At 31.3% G+C, this 15,411-nt stretch overlaps 4 protein-coding genes across 4 annotated transcripts; 3 read left to right on the plus strand and 1 right to left on the minus strand.

Moving 5' to 3' along the window:
• Positions 1-167: 167 nt before the first annotated feature.
• HELRODRAFT_78121 (hypothetical protein) lies at positions 168-428 on the plus strand (the record flags this gene model as incomplete). The annotated part of the gene is made up of 1 exon (XM_009018542.1): positions 168-428. A coding segment is annotated over one exon (261 nt), but the record flags the coding sequence as incomplete, so codon positions are not given.
• A 312-nt stretch (positions 429-740) lies between these two features.
• Positions 741-1,325, plus strand: HELRODRAFT_78133 (hypothetical protein; the record flags this gene model as incomplete). The annotated part of the gene is made up of 1 exon (XM_009018543.1): positions 741-1,325. One exon carries the CDS (start codon positions 741-743, stop codon positions 1,323-1,325), a length of 585 nt encoding a protein of 194 aa, XP_009016791.1.
• A 506-nt stretch (positions 1,326-1,831) lies between these two features.
• HELRODRAFT_185521 (hypothetical protein) lies at positions 1,832-11,897 on the plus strand. The gene is given in 18 exon segments (XM_009018544.1): positions 1,832-2,055; positions 2,806-2,928; positions 3,601-3,627; positions 4,823-4,924; positions 6,130-6,213; positions 6,713-6,753; positions 7,434-7,528; positions 7,863-7,946; positions 8,465-8,523; positions 8,824-8,925; positions 9,071-9,203; positions 9,295-9,394; positions 9,634-9,684; positions 10,001-10,319; positions 10,437-10,984; positions 11,003-11,344; positions 11,420-11,715; positions 11,752-11,897. The coding sequence occupies 15 exon segments, from the start codon at positions 1,906-1,908 to the stop codon at positions 10,515-10,517; spliced, it is 1,551 nt and encodes a 516-aa protein (XP_009016792.1). The 5' UTR covers positions 1,832-1,905; the 3' UTR covers positions 10,518-10,984; positions 11,003-11,344; positions 11,420-11,715; positions 11,752-11,897.
• A 1,620-nt stretch (positions 11,898-13,517) lies between these two features.
• On the minus strand, positions 13,518-15,053 carry HELRODRAFT_156892 (hypothetical protein; the record flags this gene model as incomplete). Its single annotated transcript, XM_009018545.1, has 4 exons — positions 13,518-13,609; positions 14,143-14,215; positions 14,327-14,431; positions 14,949-15,053. 4 exons carry the CDS (start codon positions 15,051-15,053, stop codon positions 13,518-13,520), a joined length of 375 nt encoding a protein of 124 aa, XP_009016793.1.
• Between the last annotated feature and the right edge of the window lie 358 nt (positions 15,054-15,411).

Consider the following 15,411-nt stretch of genomic DNA (forward strand, 5'->3'; position numbering starts at 1 on the left):
AGACCTGTAACTAATATTACTTTCATCTCTAAAATAATAGAAAAAGTTGTTTTAATCAACTCTCATCCTATTTAGACTTTAACTCTTTGCTACCTGTATCTCAATCTGGTTTCAGACCTGCTCACAGTACTGAAACTTCTTTACTTAAAATACACAATGATATCCTTCTCTCTAGTGACAATAGTAATCTTACTCTTCTTCTTGCTCTTGACTTTTCTTCAGCTTTTGATACTGTTGACCATACTATTCTCTTGAGACTGCTGCATCTTTCTTTTAATATTACTGATTCTTGTCTATCTTGGTTTTCTTCTTATCTCTGTAATCGTTTTTCTTCTGTTGTTCTCAATAATTCTACTTCTAACTCCTCTACTCTTACTTTCGGGGTACCTCAGGGTTCTATCCTTGGCCCTCTTCTATTTATACTCTATACTTCTGAACTACCTCGTATTATTAATAACTTTTCTTTCTCTAGTCAACTATATGCTGATGATTCTTATATTTATACTTCTTTTCCTCCATCTAATCTCAATAGTGTTCTTCATAATTTATCTCTATGTCTTTCTTCGATTATCGCATGGTCTGATTCTATGTGTCTTAAACTTAATCCTTCTAAGTTTGAATTAATTTGTTTTAATAAATCTAAACACTCAATTACTATTCCTCCTATTATCTTACCTGATTCTAAAACTCTTGATGTCTCTCATAAGTTTCGTAGTCTAGGTTTTATCTTTGATTCTACTATGTCTCTCTCTTCTCAGATTAATAGTGTTGCTAGAAGCTCTTACTTTCATATACGTAGAATAAAAAAACTTTTGCCTTTTCTTGATGATCCTACTCTTCTCCTTCTTGTTACTTCGTTAGTCTTATCTAGGATTGATTATTGTAACTCGCTCTACTATGGTCTTCCTGACTCTATACTCTATCCTTTAAGTAAAGCTTTTAACTCTGCTGCTCGTCTAGTTGCTCGTGCCCCTTTCTTTTCTCATATATCTCCATATCTTGTTCTCTTGCACTGGCTATCTATAAAATATAGAATAATTTTTAAAATTTGCACGTTCATGTATAAGTCTCAATCTAAATTATTTCCTAAGTACTTATCAGATATATTAATTGAACCTAAACGCCCCGGTTTACGATCGTCTTCTTCTTCTCGCTTTTTCTTAACTCGTGTTAAACACTCTTTTGCCAAATCTGCTTTTGCTTTTTCTGGTCCTTTTCTCTGGAACTCTCTACCTACTTCTCTAACTATTTCTCCATCACTTGCGAAGTTCAGAGCGGATCTCAAGACCCATCTGTTTTCAAAATTCATTGAGGAGCGCTGTTGAACATCGCGGAAATAGCGCTTTATAAGCTAATTGATTGATTGATTGATTGATTGTTATGCATATACATGGAGGGACATAGAACACGATTTTGTATTAGAAATTGAGCTATAATTACTGTGCAATAAGTCGGTGATTAGACTGTAGTACTTGAATTTAACGTTCAGGGATAAAGAATTAATTTGTGTGAATAAATTTAAAACGTCAAGAAACTCTTGTTTCCAATAAAGTGTATAATTTGATAATGGAAAAAATTTGGTCCTATGCATTATAGAATTATTTGTATTACGGAGCTCGGTTGAAGCTATTTCAGTTCAAAATTAATGTTTTAGAGTGTTTTTAAAATGTATTCAAACATGATTTCTCAATAATAATAGCTAAAAAACAAAAACTGAATCACATATGAAATTATTTTTCTAAAAAAATAATTGCAATAAAATTACAGATGTCGCTAAAAACTTCAAATTTCGTCTAATTTATTTTTAACAAAAAAACATTTTTGTCATCGGCTTCTTTTCTTTTATGGTTTGCAGCATATTGGCTTCATATTTGTCGACAAAGATTCCATTCGCGTCATTCACGAATGTCGTCCAGCAAAAATGAGAAAAGTGTCTCAAATGTGGAGGCCGAGGTCGCCTCCCCACCTAAGAAGGGAACCGGAGAAGAGTCCGAAGAGGAGAGCGAGGTGCTGGAGGAGAGTCCCTGTGGTCGCTGGCAGAAGAGGAGAGAAGAGGTTTCATTCAAATTTTTATTTGTTCCTTCTTTTTAAACTCTCAACATTAAATTAAATAAAATTATTTAATTATCCAAAGAAGATTTTTTGGTTGATTTTCAATCACTCTTTTCTCCTAATAATTTCTAACCTAATCAATGATTAGTAATCATTGACCTCTAATGATAAATTTAATGTTTAATCTTTAATGTTAATCTATCGTAAGTAACATTTCTGAAAGCTACTAATGACTAACACTAATGTCTCTAAATCTTATCTTGTGAAGTCTAAAAATTTCATTAAAATCATTTTTTGCTATTTTTGGTGACCATTCTATATTTATATTTTATTATATTTACCTGTTGTTAGCATTTTATAATTTAAGTTCAACCTTTGTTTTTGTGTTTGTGCAAATGTTTTAATTAGAACAGATTAAAATTAAATTAAAACTTTCAACATTTTGGCTCTTTCATTTTTATAGTAAATCATATAAAACTGACAGATTGATTGAATATTCATAATCTGTGTTAAATGAATGAAAATATGATTTGAGAATAATTTTTTTACTTTTTAATTGTATTCAATAAATTTAACATAACATTTAGAAGAGACATTAACCAAGGTATGTTTTTCATGAATGTTCATTAAATAAGGATAATAATAAGAACTGAAATGTTATTTATTATAAAATGTTTATTAATAATATTTAATAAATTTCATATATTAAATCTTATATATTCAATAAATTATATTTAATGATCATTGTAAAAGGTGCAACAGCGAAATGTCCCCGGAATTGATTGTGCATTTCTGGCCATGGACACAGAGGAAGGTGTCGAGGTGGTTTGGAATGAAGTAAGAATATCTGAGAAGAAATCTTCCAAAGTTCAACTGGTTGGATGAATATTCATTTTTTTTTCTGTTGTTTATTTCTTTTTCATTTTTTTGGTTATTAATTAATATTGCTATTAAAATAATTATATCATTATTATTTGTGTAAGTTCTTCTTGCACTTTGGAGTCTTTTTTCGCCAGCAAGATTATGAAAATTTGAATCTGTTTATTCAACAACGTAAAAATGCAAATTAAATTTTTTAAACTTAACCATTATATATTTTAAAAACTGTTATTTCTATTATTATCATTATTATTTATCATTATTTATTATTTTTTGCCTTGTTTTCATTTATTGTCCATTTTGTCTTTTTATTTATTTCTTGCTACTAGTTTTAACCTCTTTGCATCTATTCATTACAAACTGCTTGATTAAAATTGTGTGTGTGTAGATGTGTGTGTGTGTGTGCGTGTGTGGTTTGAAAAGTTTTATGTAAAGAATAACATTATTAATGTTATTGTTGTTTGTTTCAATGGTTGTGGTTATTTTTGTGGTTATTTCTATTTTTGATAAGTGGTTTTTGTCGTGTTTAATTAATTTTTGTTGTCATTGGTAGTCATTTGTTGCGGGACTACGGAATTAATTAACACAATATTTTCATTTTGCTTGCATTTGCTGTGGGACTACGGAAATAATTAACATAATATATTTATTTTTTGGTTGTCGAATTAGACATCAGACATGATTAAAGATATTCAGGTTGGTTTAAAAATCAAATAATATCAATAATAATAATAATAATAATAATAATTTATATTATTTTAACTATTATCGTCATTATCATCATCGTTAGTATTTCTGTTATTTATATATTTCTAGCAGGTTGATATATCATTTTAGATTATTTTGTGTTTGTTAATTCTATTTTTCATTATTTTGTTGTTATAAAATCAGGGAATGTTTTACTGTGTTTGATGTGGAAATAGGAAAAGGCATATTGATCAATTTCATGAGAGAAAGAGAGAAAAAGAGTAAGAGAGAGGGAGAGATTACGATGAAGAGGAGAGAGGAAGTGCATGAAAAAACAGATATGGTGTGAGAGGTATGGATCTAAATAATTTCAGCATCTCTTCATCTCCTCCTCCTAATGAAATAAATTGCAGACTGATTGAATGATATTTAAAAAAACACACACACACAAACAGAGATATCTGCATGCTGCAATTTAAATTAATAACTTATTCCTGTACATAGAATCTCTTCTACTAGTTATTTATACTAACAATTTTTTATAATAAAAGAATGTTTATTTGAGAGCTAATCAAAAATGTGTGTAAAGAGAGAGAAAGAACGCGAAAAAGAAAGAGAGAGAGAGAGAGAGAAAGAAAGAGAGAGAAAGGAGTGGTGTGTCTACATTGATTGAATTGTGCTTTTGTGTATGCTTTAGCTGATGTTGACCATGCAGATGTTTTCAGTATCCTTTTGTGTAGTTATTTAATAAATTATAGATCCTACTATTGATATTTATTTATTTGAGTGTAGCACAATTTGTTTGATTATGCAGTTTACAATCTTTAACATCCTCTTTCAATCAAATGTACCATTTTATTTAATTTTTCATTGATTCATTCACTTCTTTTAAACATTATTTTGGCTGATTTATACAGAGTTTATTTGGTATTTATAACATAATGCTTTGTTTTATTAAGGTTTGGATCACTTATTATAGTTTTTTAATTATTTGACCACATTACTTCAACATTTATGTGAAACATTATCTTCTTAGTTATCTTTTTTTTTCATTATTATTCACCATTCATACATAGGCATATCAGTAATTGAACTAAACACTGTTTACAAAAAAACAGCACATCACTGGTCCAACCGAACCATCCACTAGCAAGGTAAATAACATCATTTCACTAATTATACTAGTTTACTTTCCCCCAATTAGGACAAGATTCGACAAGTGTTTGACAACCTCATCGAACTCGAACATCCAAACATTGCCAAGTTTCACAAGTACTGGACAGACAGCTCTAAAGATAGGCCCAGGGTTGAACTTTGAACTTTCCCTCTTTCATGCATTTATTTTTATGTTGAAAAATTTATTATTTACTTATTTATTACCTTTCATTTATATTGCTATTTATTAAATTTTTGTGACCTACATAGTGTATTGAAATTAATAATAATATTATTATAGCATATATTAAAAGCAGCGGTTATAAAAACGTTAATAATAATATAATTTTAATAACAAAATAATAAAATAATAGCAATAATAATAATTATAATTTTAATAATTATGGAAATTTTACAAAATCTCACTATAATAACAGATAAATAGTGACAGACAGACACAGCCTCTTGCACTGTTTTTGCACAATAATATTAAATGAGTGTCTCAAGTTTTTTAATCTGCTTTCTCCTCTTTCATATGATCTACCATTTGTTTACTTGCATTCTCTGTAAACAACTTCACACAAACAAAGGCATTTACACATATACGCGCGCGCACACACACACATACACATACAAAATCATATACAAAGGGACACATAGTATTGCATGCCGGTTTCTACACGCATAGACGCAAGCACATATATACATTAGTACACACACATTAATACGTACATACATGCACACCACACCACACCTCTTCTTCATCATCACACAGTCTAGATTATTATTTATGGCACCATCATTGCTATTGCTGATCATCATCAATACATTGTTGCTCCGTTTGGTCATAATCTTTATGAGTAAATGATTAAATGAGTGACTGAATGAACGATTGAGTGAGTGAGTGAGCAAGTGAGTGAGTGAGCGAGTGAGTGAATGAGCGTGTGTGTGTGTGTGAGTGAGTGAAGGAATCCATAAAGGAGTGGATAAATATGACAACGAAAAATTATCATTCTAATACAACGTCCTTAATTACGTTATTCCAATCTCATTGTTATCATCTATTTATCATTAATAAGCACTGTAAGATTTGCATTCCTTAAATGATGTTAATGAAGTTATTATGCAAACGTGTCTTGTTTGAAAGCATGAACTAATTTTACGTGTTGAATGTCTTGTTTGAAAGACATTCAACTGGTTTACCAGTTCGTTTGTTCAATCACTCATTTCCAAACTCATTCACTAATTCACTCGTGCATTCGTTCATGCATTCAGTCAATTTATCATACATTCAGTCACTTATTCATAAGTTTACTCATTTATTTACTCATTTATTTACTACTCGCTCACACTCAGGTCATCTTTATCACGGAGTACATGTCGTCAGGTTCGCTGAGGCAGTTCCTCAAGAAGACCAAGAGAAGTAATCGAACTCTCAAGGTCAGACATCTTTCAGTAGACAGGAATAATAATTATCGTGATGAGAATAATGGAAGTGTATGTATGTATGTATGTATGAACCAATGTGCGTGTGTATGTATGTATGTGTGTGCTTGTGTATGTATGTATATATGTGCGTGTGTATGTATGTATGTATGTATGTATGTATGTATGTGTGTATGTATGTATGTATGTGCGTGTGTATGTATGTATGTGCGTGTGTATGTATGTTTGCGTGTTTGTCTATGTGTGTATGCTTGCATATGTGCCAATGGCGAATTTAGTATAGGGAAGCCAGGAGGAAGGGGGAGGGCTTGGCTTCTCCCTGTAAACAGTATTGTTATTAAAAGTCAGTAAAACTTATGTCTAGATACACTACATCAAATTTTGCTAGTCTTATGGCTCCCCACTGGCAAACTTAAAATTTCGGCCCTCACCTTCAAAGTTCTCTGGATCCTTCCCTTGATCATTCATGTATATTATTATTTTTCCTATTCAGGCTTGGAAAAGATGGTGCACACAGATACTATCTGCCCTAAGGTTTCCAACGTCATCTAATACTAACTATTATTATTATTATCACCATCATTATTATTAGTACTAACCGACTGTTATTCTCGTTATCAATGAAGTTTTATCTTATCTTTATTCAAAGAGGATTGTTATCCTATTCTTATTTTTCATCATTCTTAATGGTGTCTTGGATGACACTTGCTTCATGCCAGACAGACCGAATTGAATCGTCGTAATTTGATTCGTCATCTTCATCCTTATGTCCAGTTTGAATTCATTGTTATTACTGTTATGTATAATAAGCACTTACTACTTCTACCATTACTACTACTACTACTTCTACTATTAAAACTACTAATACTGCTAACTACTTCTACTACTACTTCTACATACTTCTGCTGTTATTATTATTACTAATACTACTACTACTTCTACATACTTCTACTGTTATTATTATTACTACTACTACTACAACAACTACTTCTACTACTATTACTACTACTACTGCTACTACTACTACTACTACTACTACTACTACTTCTACTACTTCTACTACTACTAATATTACTACTACTCCCACTAACACTGCTACCACCACTACTACCATCACCACAACTGCTACTGATAATAATAATAACAATAATAACAACAACAACAACAATAATAATAATAATAATAATAACAATCGTAATGATTCATGCATTTAGCTACCTGCATAGCTGCAGTCCTCCAATAATACACGGCAACTTGACGACGGATACAATCTTCATCCAACACAATGGTCTCATTAAAATTGGATCTGGTCTGTTGTTGTTTATACTGTTGTTACTGTTGTTGTTATTATTATTGTTGTTGTTGTTGTGGTTGTTGTTATTGTTGTTGTTATTGTGGTTGTTGTTGTTGTTGTTGTTGATGATGCTGTTGTTGTAGTAGTTATTGTTATTATTATTTTGTAGTTGTTTTGTTCTGTGTTCAGTGTTTTTTTTCACTTTATTTTTATGATATTATTGTCAGTTTTAACCGTTATATGACTGCTTCTGTTAAATTTAATGTAAATATAATATGAAATAAATAAAAAAATTATGAAAATTTTTATTAAAAAAACATTTTTTCATCTGCACGTGTGTGGTTATTAGTTGCCCCGGACGCCATTTACAACCACGTTAAGACATTCAAAGAAGAACCGAAACATCTACATTATTCTGCCCCAGAGTACAAAGGTCAGTTAGGCATTGGGTAAGTTAGTGGCTAAGAAAGTAAGTAACTGGCTAAGAAAATAAGTGAGTAAGACAATAAACTAATACGTAGTATACATAGGTAGGGCGACGCAATGGTGTAACAACGTTAAAGCACCTGGCAACGCTATTGCAGTTGACCGGGTTCGACTGCAAAGAGATCCTCACTTGTCATATACAAATGTGTGTGTGATGCGTTGTTTTACGTGTATTTTAGTGCACTATGGGTTTGCTGCTGGTGCATCTCAAATATAGTGGAGAGAAAATTGTAATGAAGGATCTGTAATGATTGAAGATTGAGTGGGTGATGAAGTGAGTAGCCAGGTTAGGTAAGTAATAAGGTTGGTCAGTGAGTGAGTAGAGTGAATGAGTTTGTTGTTGGGTGAGTAAAAATCAATAAGTAGACAATTTTAACATCAGTAATATTAATTTTTTCTGTACGATTACGAATTGTTGTATCAATAAATTGTAAATAAATAAATGTGGTAATAATTCTATTCCAGACAATGCCAACGTCACCACGAGTGTCGACATATACAGTTTTGGCATCTGTGCACTTGAGGTAAGCCAAGCAACCTGGCAGTGCTATTATGTGCTACTACTATATACACTCTGATCTGTATCTACGCCTTCATTTTTTTTTTAACTTATTGGAAATAGCGACTGGCTCTTTAGAGTGAATAAATGAATGATTGATTGATTGATTGAATGAAAAAATTATTGATTGATTTATTGAATGAGTGGCCGATGAAATGAATGACTGAATGAGAGAATGATTAAATAAATGAGTGACTGATTGGTTGTATGAGTGGCTGATTGATTGAATGACTGACTGAATTAATAAATGAATGAACGAATGCAGATGGCCGCCCTGGACATGTCGGGCAACGGAGAGACGACACACTCGATGACCGACGACGCCATTGTCAAGGCCATTGAGTCCATTGAAGATGTTCAACAAAAGGTTTTTCTACCGTCCGTCTGTCTGTTTGTTTGTTTGTTCATTTGCCCGTTTTTTTAATCACTTTAACCCATTTGTTCTGATCAATTCAAACCATTTTTTTCATAATCAGCTTCACCCATTTTTTTCTCCATCATCCTCCAATCAGGACTTCATATCGAAATGCTTGGAGCAGGATCCTAACAGACGCCCGACAGCCCGCGACCTCCTCTTCCATCCAATCCTCTTCGAGGTTCACAGCCTCAAGTTATTAACGGCCCACGTCTGCATCAAATCATCCAGTTCGTTTTTTTCAGCCGTCATCATCATCGTCATCATCATCATTATTATTTTTGTTGTTGTAATTGTTATCATTATCCCCATGGTGAGCAGAAGGCAGTTCTGACGACATATCTTCCTTGATAACATTCGAAGCCTCGAAGATAGTTGCTGAGATCCCTGCCAGAAACAACAAACCATCCGTGCCTCTCAGGTTCTTCTTTTCTCTTCCATTCACTCATTCATTTTTTTATTTATTAATTAATTAATTTATTCATTCATTTGTTTGTTTGTTTATTTGTTTATTGATTCATTCATTTGTTTGTTCATCCATATGTTCCTCCATTCGTTTATTCATTTTTTACTTCTCCCTTTCATCTTGTCTTATACTCACATGAAATTACAATACGACGCAACGCAGTACATACACTCACTTCTTCTTCTTCTCATCAGTTTTCCACAATCAGCTATGATGGACTTGGAAAAGTTCATTGAAGATGTAAGGTAGGTTCTTGTACTTACACGTGCGAAATTTTTTTTTCCTCAAAAACTTTTTATGATTCGATATGAATATTAATAACAATATTCACTCATGAAGTTAAATTTGGTAATGTTCATTCTTCTTCGTAATCTCTAGAATTATTTCTTCGTTTAACTCACTCAAATACATCTGCATTGACTAGCAGATGTTTTTCAAGTGTCACGAATTTACATAGCTCCTTACTTGCAGTTGAACGAAATTGACACGAGTCATATGAACTAATACTAAATACATTTTTTATACCAATATACTTTCAACACCTTGCACATTCCTCTTTAGAAATGGCGTCTACCCCCTCACTGCCTTCGGCTTCACTCCTCGTCCCGCCTCGACTACCCCCAAAGAAACGACGGAAATATTTTCCGAAACAGACAACGGTACGGAGCCAGACGAGACGGTCCCACCCGGGTCCGAGACACGTCTGGTCATCCGACAGTCGTGTCAAATAGCCCAGCGGGATGACAAGTCGGCTCTGCAGTTGACCCTGCTACTTCGTATGGACGACCAGATGAACAGGCAGTTGCAGTGCGAGTTCACCAAGGATGAAACTCCAAACTCTTTGGCCGAAGAACTCGTTCAGCATGGATTCATCAATTCTGTTCGCTTTTACTTTCTTATTATTATTTATTTGATTAAATTATTTTGTACGTGTTAATTAATTTATTTGTTAATTTTTTTTCAATAATATACTCATGGGAAATTTATTTATTTTTAGATCGATTGTCCGAAAATAGCCATCCTTATAGAAGAGAAGTTGCGTCTCTGGTTGGACAGTCAGCAGGCGCTTAACAAGTAGTTCATCTCAAATCGACCAACCACATTTCTTTTTTCAATCGACGCTTATTCTTATTGGCTGGCTAGGAAGATGTTTACGTTTTCTTTTTCATTCAAAAAAGCATTGTAAGTAAGGCACGAGGCGATCAAATCATCATCATCATTCAATATCATCATCATTCAGATAGCTTTTTTTAATGCTTTTTCAATTTATCAATTAGTGATAATAAATGATTACAAGACAACAATTTGTAATGAACTGAGTGAATGTCTATCATCACCATCATTGTCGTCATCGTCGTCGTCATCATCATCGTTCGTCGTCATAATGCGAGATATAGTATTAACATGATAAAGTTAGCATTAACTTTGTTTAATTTTTCTTCTGTTTTTTATAGCAACTTACTAAGTTTTGATAGAAAATTTGTTTGCGAATGTTACAGAATGTTAAATTTGATTTTGTCAAATGATTTTTTTTCAGTTAAATAAATCTATATATATATATATATATATATATATATATATATATATATATATATATATATATATATAATTATTCACCTAATTATACGCTTGTCTGTTTGTACAACATAAGTGTGTGTGTGTACTGCACACAGGTACACAGATGTGCGTGTATATGTATACACAAGTGGGTATTACATATGTTTGTGTGTGGGTATACAAATAAGTATATTGGGTTTGCATGTGACAGGATTTATAAATTTGCCATACCCTCATAGTTTATTTGATGTTGCTTCGTCGCTATTGTTATTATTTTGATTCATTTTTATCATTTTCTTTATGATATTTTTGACGTATTTATTGATTAAATTATTCAATTATATATATATAATTCTACAATACTGTATAAAATATGGTCTCCTCTCAACATATAAATATATATATTTATATTATGTATAACTCCTAAAAGGTTTAAGTTTTCAAGAAAAGTTTCAATAATGGCATAAGTTTGTATGTGTATGGAACCTTTTATTTTCGTCACCGGTCAGATTGGTTGATTTCGGAACCCTTAGCGTTCTGTTATTATATTTCACTTTTATAGCCAGCTTTGTAATAATTAGCAATGTTTTTTTTTCATCCCATTTGGTTTGGTTTTTTTCAATCATTCAATCTGTCATTTGTTCTGTTGGTTAATCTATAAATAGGTCTATCGATTTATCAATCATTCACTCCGTCAATCAGCCAATCAATCAATCAGCCAATCAATCAATCAGCCAATCAATCAATCAGCCAATCAATCAATCAGCCAATCAATCAATCAGCCAATCAATCAATCTAATCGTACATTACCTGCCGTTTTTTTCTTCAGATTTTGAATTATTGAATTATTTTGCGAATTGTAAACATTGTATATAAATATATTATTCCTATAAACATATAACATTGCGTGGTTGTATACGTTTGTTTGTTGTGTGCGTGTATCTGTGTGTACTTGTGTGTGTGTGTGTGTGTGTGTGTGTGTACGTGTGTTTGCTTGCTAATTATTAAAATCCTATTGGTCCACACTAGTCATGTGATATAAATATTTTTAACAAACGAATTAGCTTTTAAGTTAAGAACCTTAGTTTAATGTTAATTGTGGACTGGTAGATTTGAACATCAGATGTAATATGTGAGTTTTTCAGAGAATTGTGCGCGTGTGCGTGTGAGATTCGAAAAGTGATACGTAGGTAATTGCTAGAATTAAAAAAAAAATTTGCTTTCATATTTTTAAAAACTAAAAACTAATTTTATTCACTTTTTTTTCTTAATATATTTATGGATAACTTTTTAAAAACGAACAACAAAGATTTCACTTAAGTATTCTTTTAATTTTAATGTATTTTTACTTTCATTATCTCAATCCCCGCTTGTATTCCATACAATTAAATGAATATTTTACTAATTATATATAAGTTTATTAACTACTTACATACAAACTTACGCGTAAATATATACACAGATACACACATGTATACAAACATGTATGTATACATACAAACGTGGTACATACATATCGAACTGTTTTTAGTGTTGAACAAGAACATAAACTTCGTCGAGCCGTTCGTACATACATATATGCAAACATAAATACATATACTAGTTGCGTACATACATATATGCAAACATAAATATATACACGCATATACTAGTTGCTTAGCTTGGATATATCTTTTGGCATGTTGCATAGCGTATAACATTCATGTAACATAATTCCTAACACAAAAGGGTATGTGAATATGAAGTATATATAACCCAATGTCTGTCCATATCATGGATGTTGTTTGGTGCGTGTATACGAATCGTGAGGAATAGATATTAACATGTTTCACATATTGCTTAGTAAAATGATGAATTAATAAATAAATAAACGAATAAATAGTAACAATAGTATATACAAACAACCCTCGATACATCGGTAGCTTTTAAAGATTATAGTGCATTTGCTCATTCACCGATTACAGATTTTTTTACTTAATTTTTTTTTCTTGAAAAAATATTTAATAAATAAAATATTCAATATTAAAATTGTCAGGCCGTTGTTCATTCGTAATGGGAAAAACTGTCGATGAAAGTTAAACTTTTCAATCAGAGACGTTACCAACTACAACTACAAATTACATTAGCTATTCAGTCTTTATTTGGCAATACCCATAACTTACCTATATTTATCTGATTTATCCTTTTATTATTTTACCTTTTTGATCATATTAGTAAATAAGACGTTTTTCATTTATCTATTTTTCAAAAAACAGAAATTTCCGACTAATTTTCAAAACAAAAAATTTGGTTAAAGATAAAAAAAATTTTATCACGAGACCAAAAAAAGACAAACAAATGTGAAAGAAATATAAAGAACTGCGTATTTATAACAATTATCTCCATTAATTAAAATACAATTAATCAAAAGGGGGTGAGTCAACAGCTTCGTAAAGATTGATGGTATAGATCAGTTAGATATAGATTAGTTGGTATCCATTGATTCAAATGGATGCACGCATCAAATTAGATGGGGATTGGATTAACACGGGGGCCAGCCTAACTGACGACCTCCCAAAACGTGTAAGTGAAGATGGTACACGGATTGACAACCTTGTGGTCCGTTGTTTATAACTGCCAAAAGTAAAAATAATATATATGAATTATAATATTTACTACTTATTAATTAGTGTTAATTACTGATTAGTATTAGTAATTAGTATTATTGATATAGTGGTTGTTTCCATGCTCTGCATAAAATTGTTGACAAAATTGTTAACAGATATAAGCCATTCTATTGTTATAACTTTTATAACTATGCAAGATTAGAATGGTTTCAGGATGAGTCAACAAGAATTGTAGTGAAGCTTGGGTGGTTTCAAAAGGTAAGTTCTATAAAAGTGGGAATAATGTATTGAATATTCATCACAACAGCTTCTTCTAGCCATTGTTGCAATATATTGAAATTACTTCATCTTTATAAAATTGCATACTAAGGTCAACAGTTTAATGAGAAGAAATTTAAAAGGTAAGAGTATGACGAAAACTGAAGAAAGATAACATTAGATACCGAACTGTAAAAAAAAAATTAATGATGCAATAAATTATAAAAAAATAATAAATTACCTGTTGGAAAGAAATTAAAATGTAACAAATTTTCAACTGACCAACTCTGTATCCACTGTCCAAGCGTTGTTCTCTGGCCACCTTGTCCACTACAGTCATCATGTGACCGAGGAGCTAAGAAAATTATTTTAAAAACTATAAGAGTGTTTGTTAGCTATAAGAATTGAAAAATAGAAATTCTAAAAGATAATCAGGTGAATGAATGGAAAATTTATACATTCTGACCATTTTATCCTCATCTTTGACAGCAGACAGACCAGTGATTATTTTCCTCGGGACTAACAGGAAGTGCACCGGAGCTTGGGGGTTGGCATCATGAAAAGCTACACACTGGAGTTACATGTTTTTGTTAATTAAAGTTTAAAATAAATTCAACGTTTAAAGGAAACAGTAGTTGATGACTAAAATATTATATTTATACGACATGCTAACTGTTAAGCCAGCTATGACACACAACAAATCAAGTAAAATAAAAGATTTCTAACAAATTAACAAGTAAACAATTGAAGAATTCAACCAAGAAACATTTTATTTCTAGATTTTTCCATAATATGTTGTAATTATTGACAATATAACAATAATATTACATGCACATACATAACATAACATAGCAGGCATCTGCTTTGAATGGAATACTATGACCAAACAATTTTTTTAGTTGGAACAATTACAATAAGTTAAGTAAGTAAGCTAACTCAGAAAACAAAACTAAAATTGAAAATATAATCAATAAAAAAAACGAATTTTTCAAATGCAAACAATAAAAATAATTAATTAAATATTTGTGCAACCTACTAATTAATATTTATTATTTATTTATTTATTTTATAAAAATAAATAAAATTACATGTTCATCCTCGTAGATGAGCTTAGCAGGAATGGTTTTGTCAATAATTTTGCTGAAAATGGTTGGTTTGGGGGGTTCCTCACTCGTCGGCACGGTGGCCCCCATGGCTCTCTGAACTTCATCATGGTGGCTCATCTTCCTTAATGTGAGGATTCGCGTTTTGTCGCAAGGGAACTTCAAAACAATAAAAAAAAATGTAACTAATTGATAGTAATAATTTTTTTCCAAAATAAAAGAAACACTATTTCGACTAATTAGTTAAAACATAATTTAAAATACCTTTTTACGGCAGGCAACGTTTAAAACAGAACTTCGTATCAACTGCCTAATTCCGCTCAGCATAGTTGTGTGGTTCCATAGATAAAAAAACTCTTATTTGAAAAAATTTAGAAACAAAATAAAGTAACACGTATTTGGCATCACATATAATGAAAATACTTATTTAAACCCATATAATTAGAAT

The sequence above is a fragment of the Helobdella robusta genome (assembly GCF_000326865.2).
Source record: "Helobdella robusta unplaced genomic scaffold HELROscaffold_22, whole genome shotgun sequence".
Classification (NCBI taxonomy): domain Eukaryota; kingdom Metazoa; phylum Annelida; class Clitellata; order Rhynchobdellida; family Glossiphoniidae; genus Helobdella; species Helobdella robusta.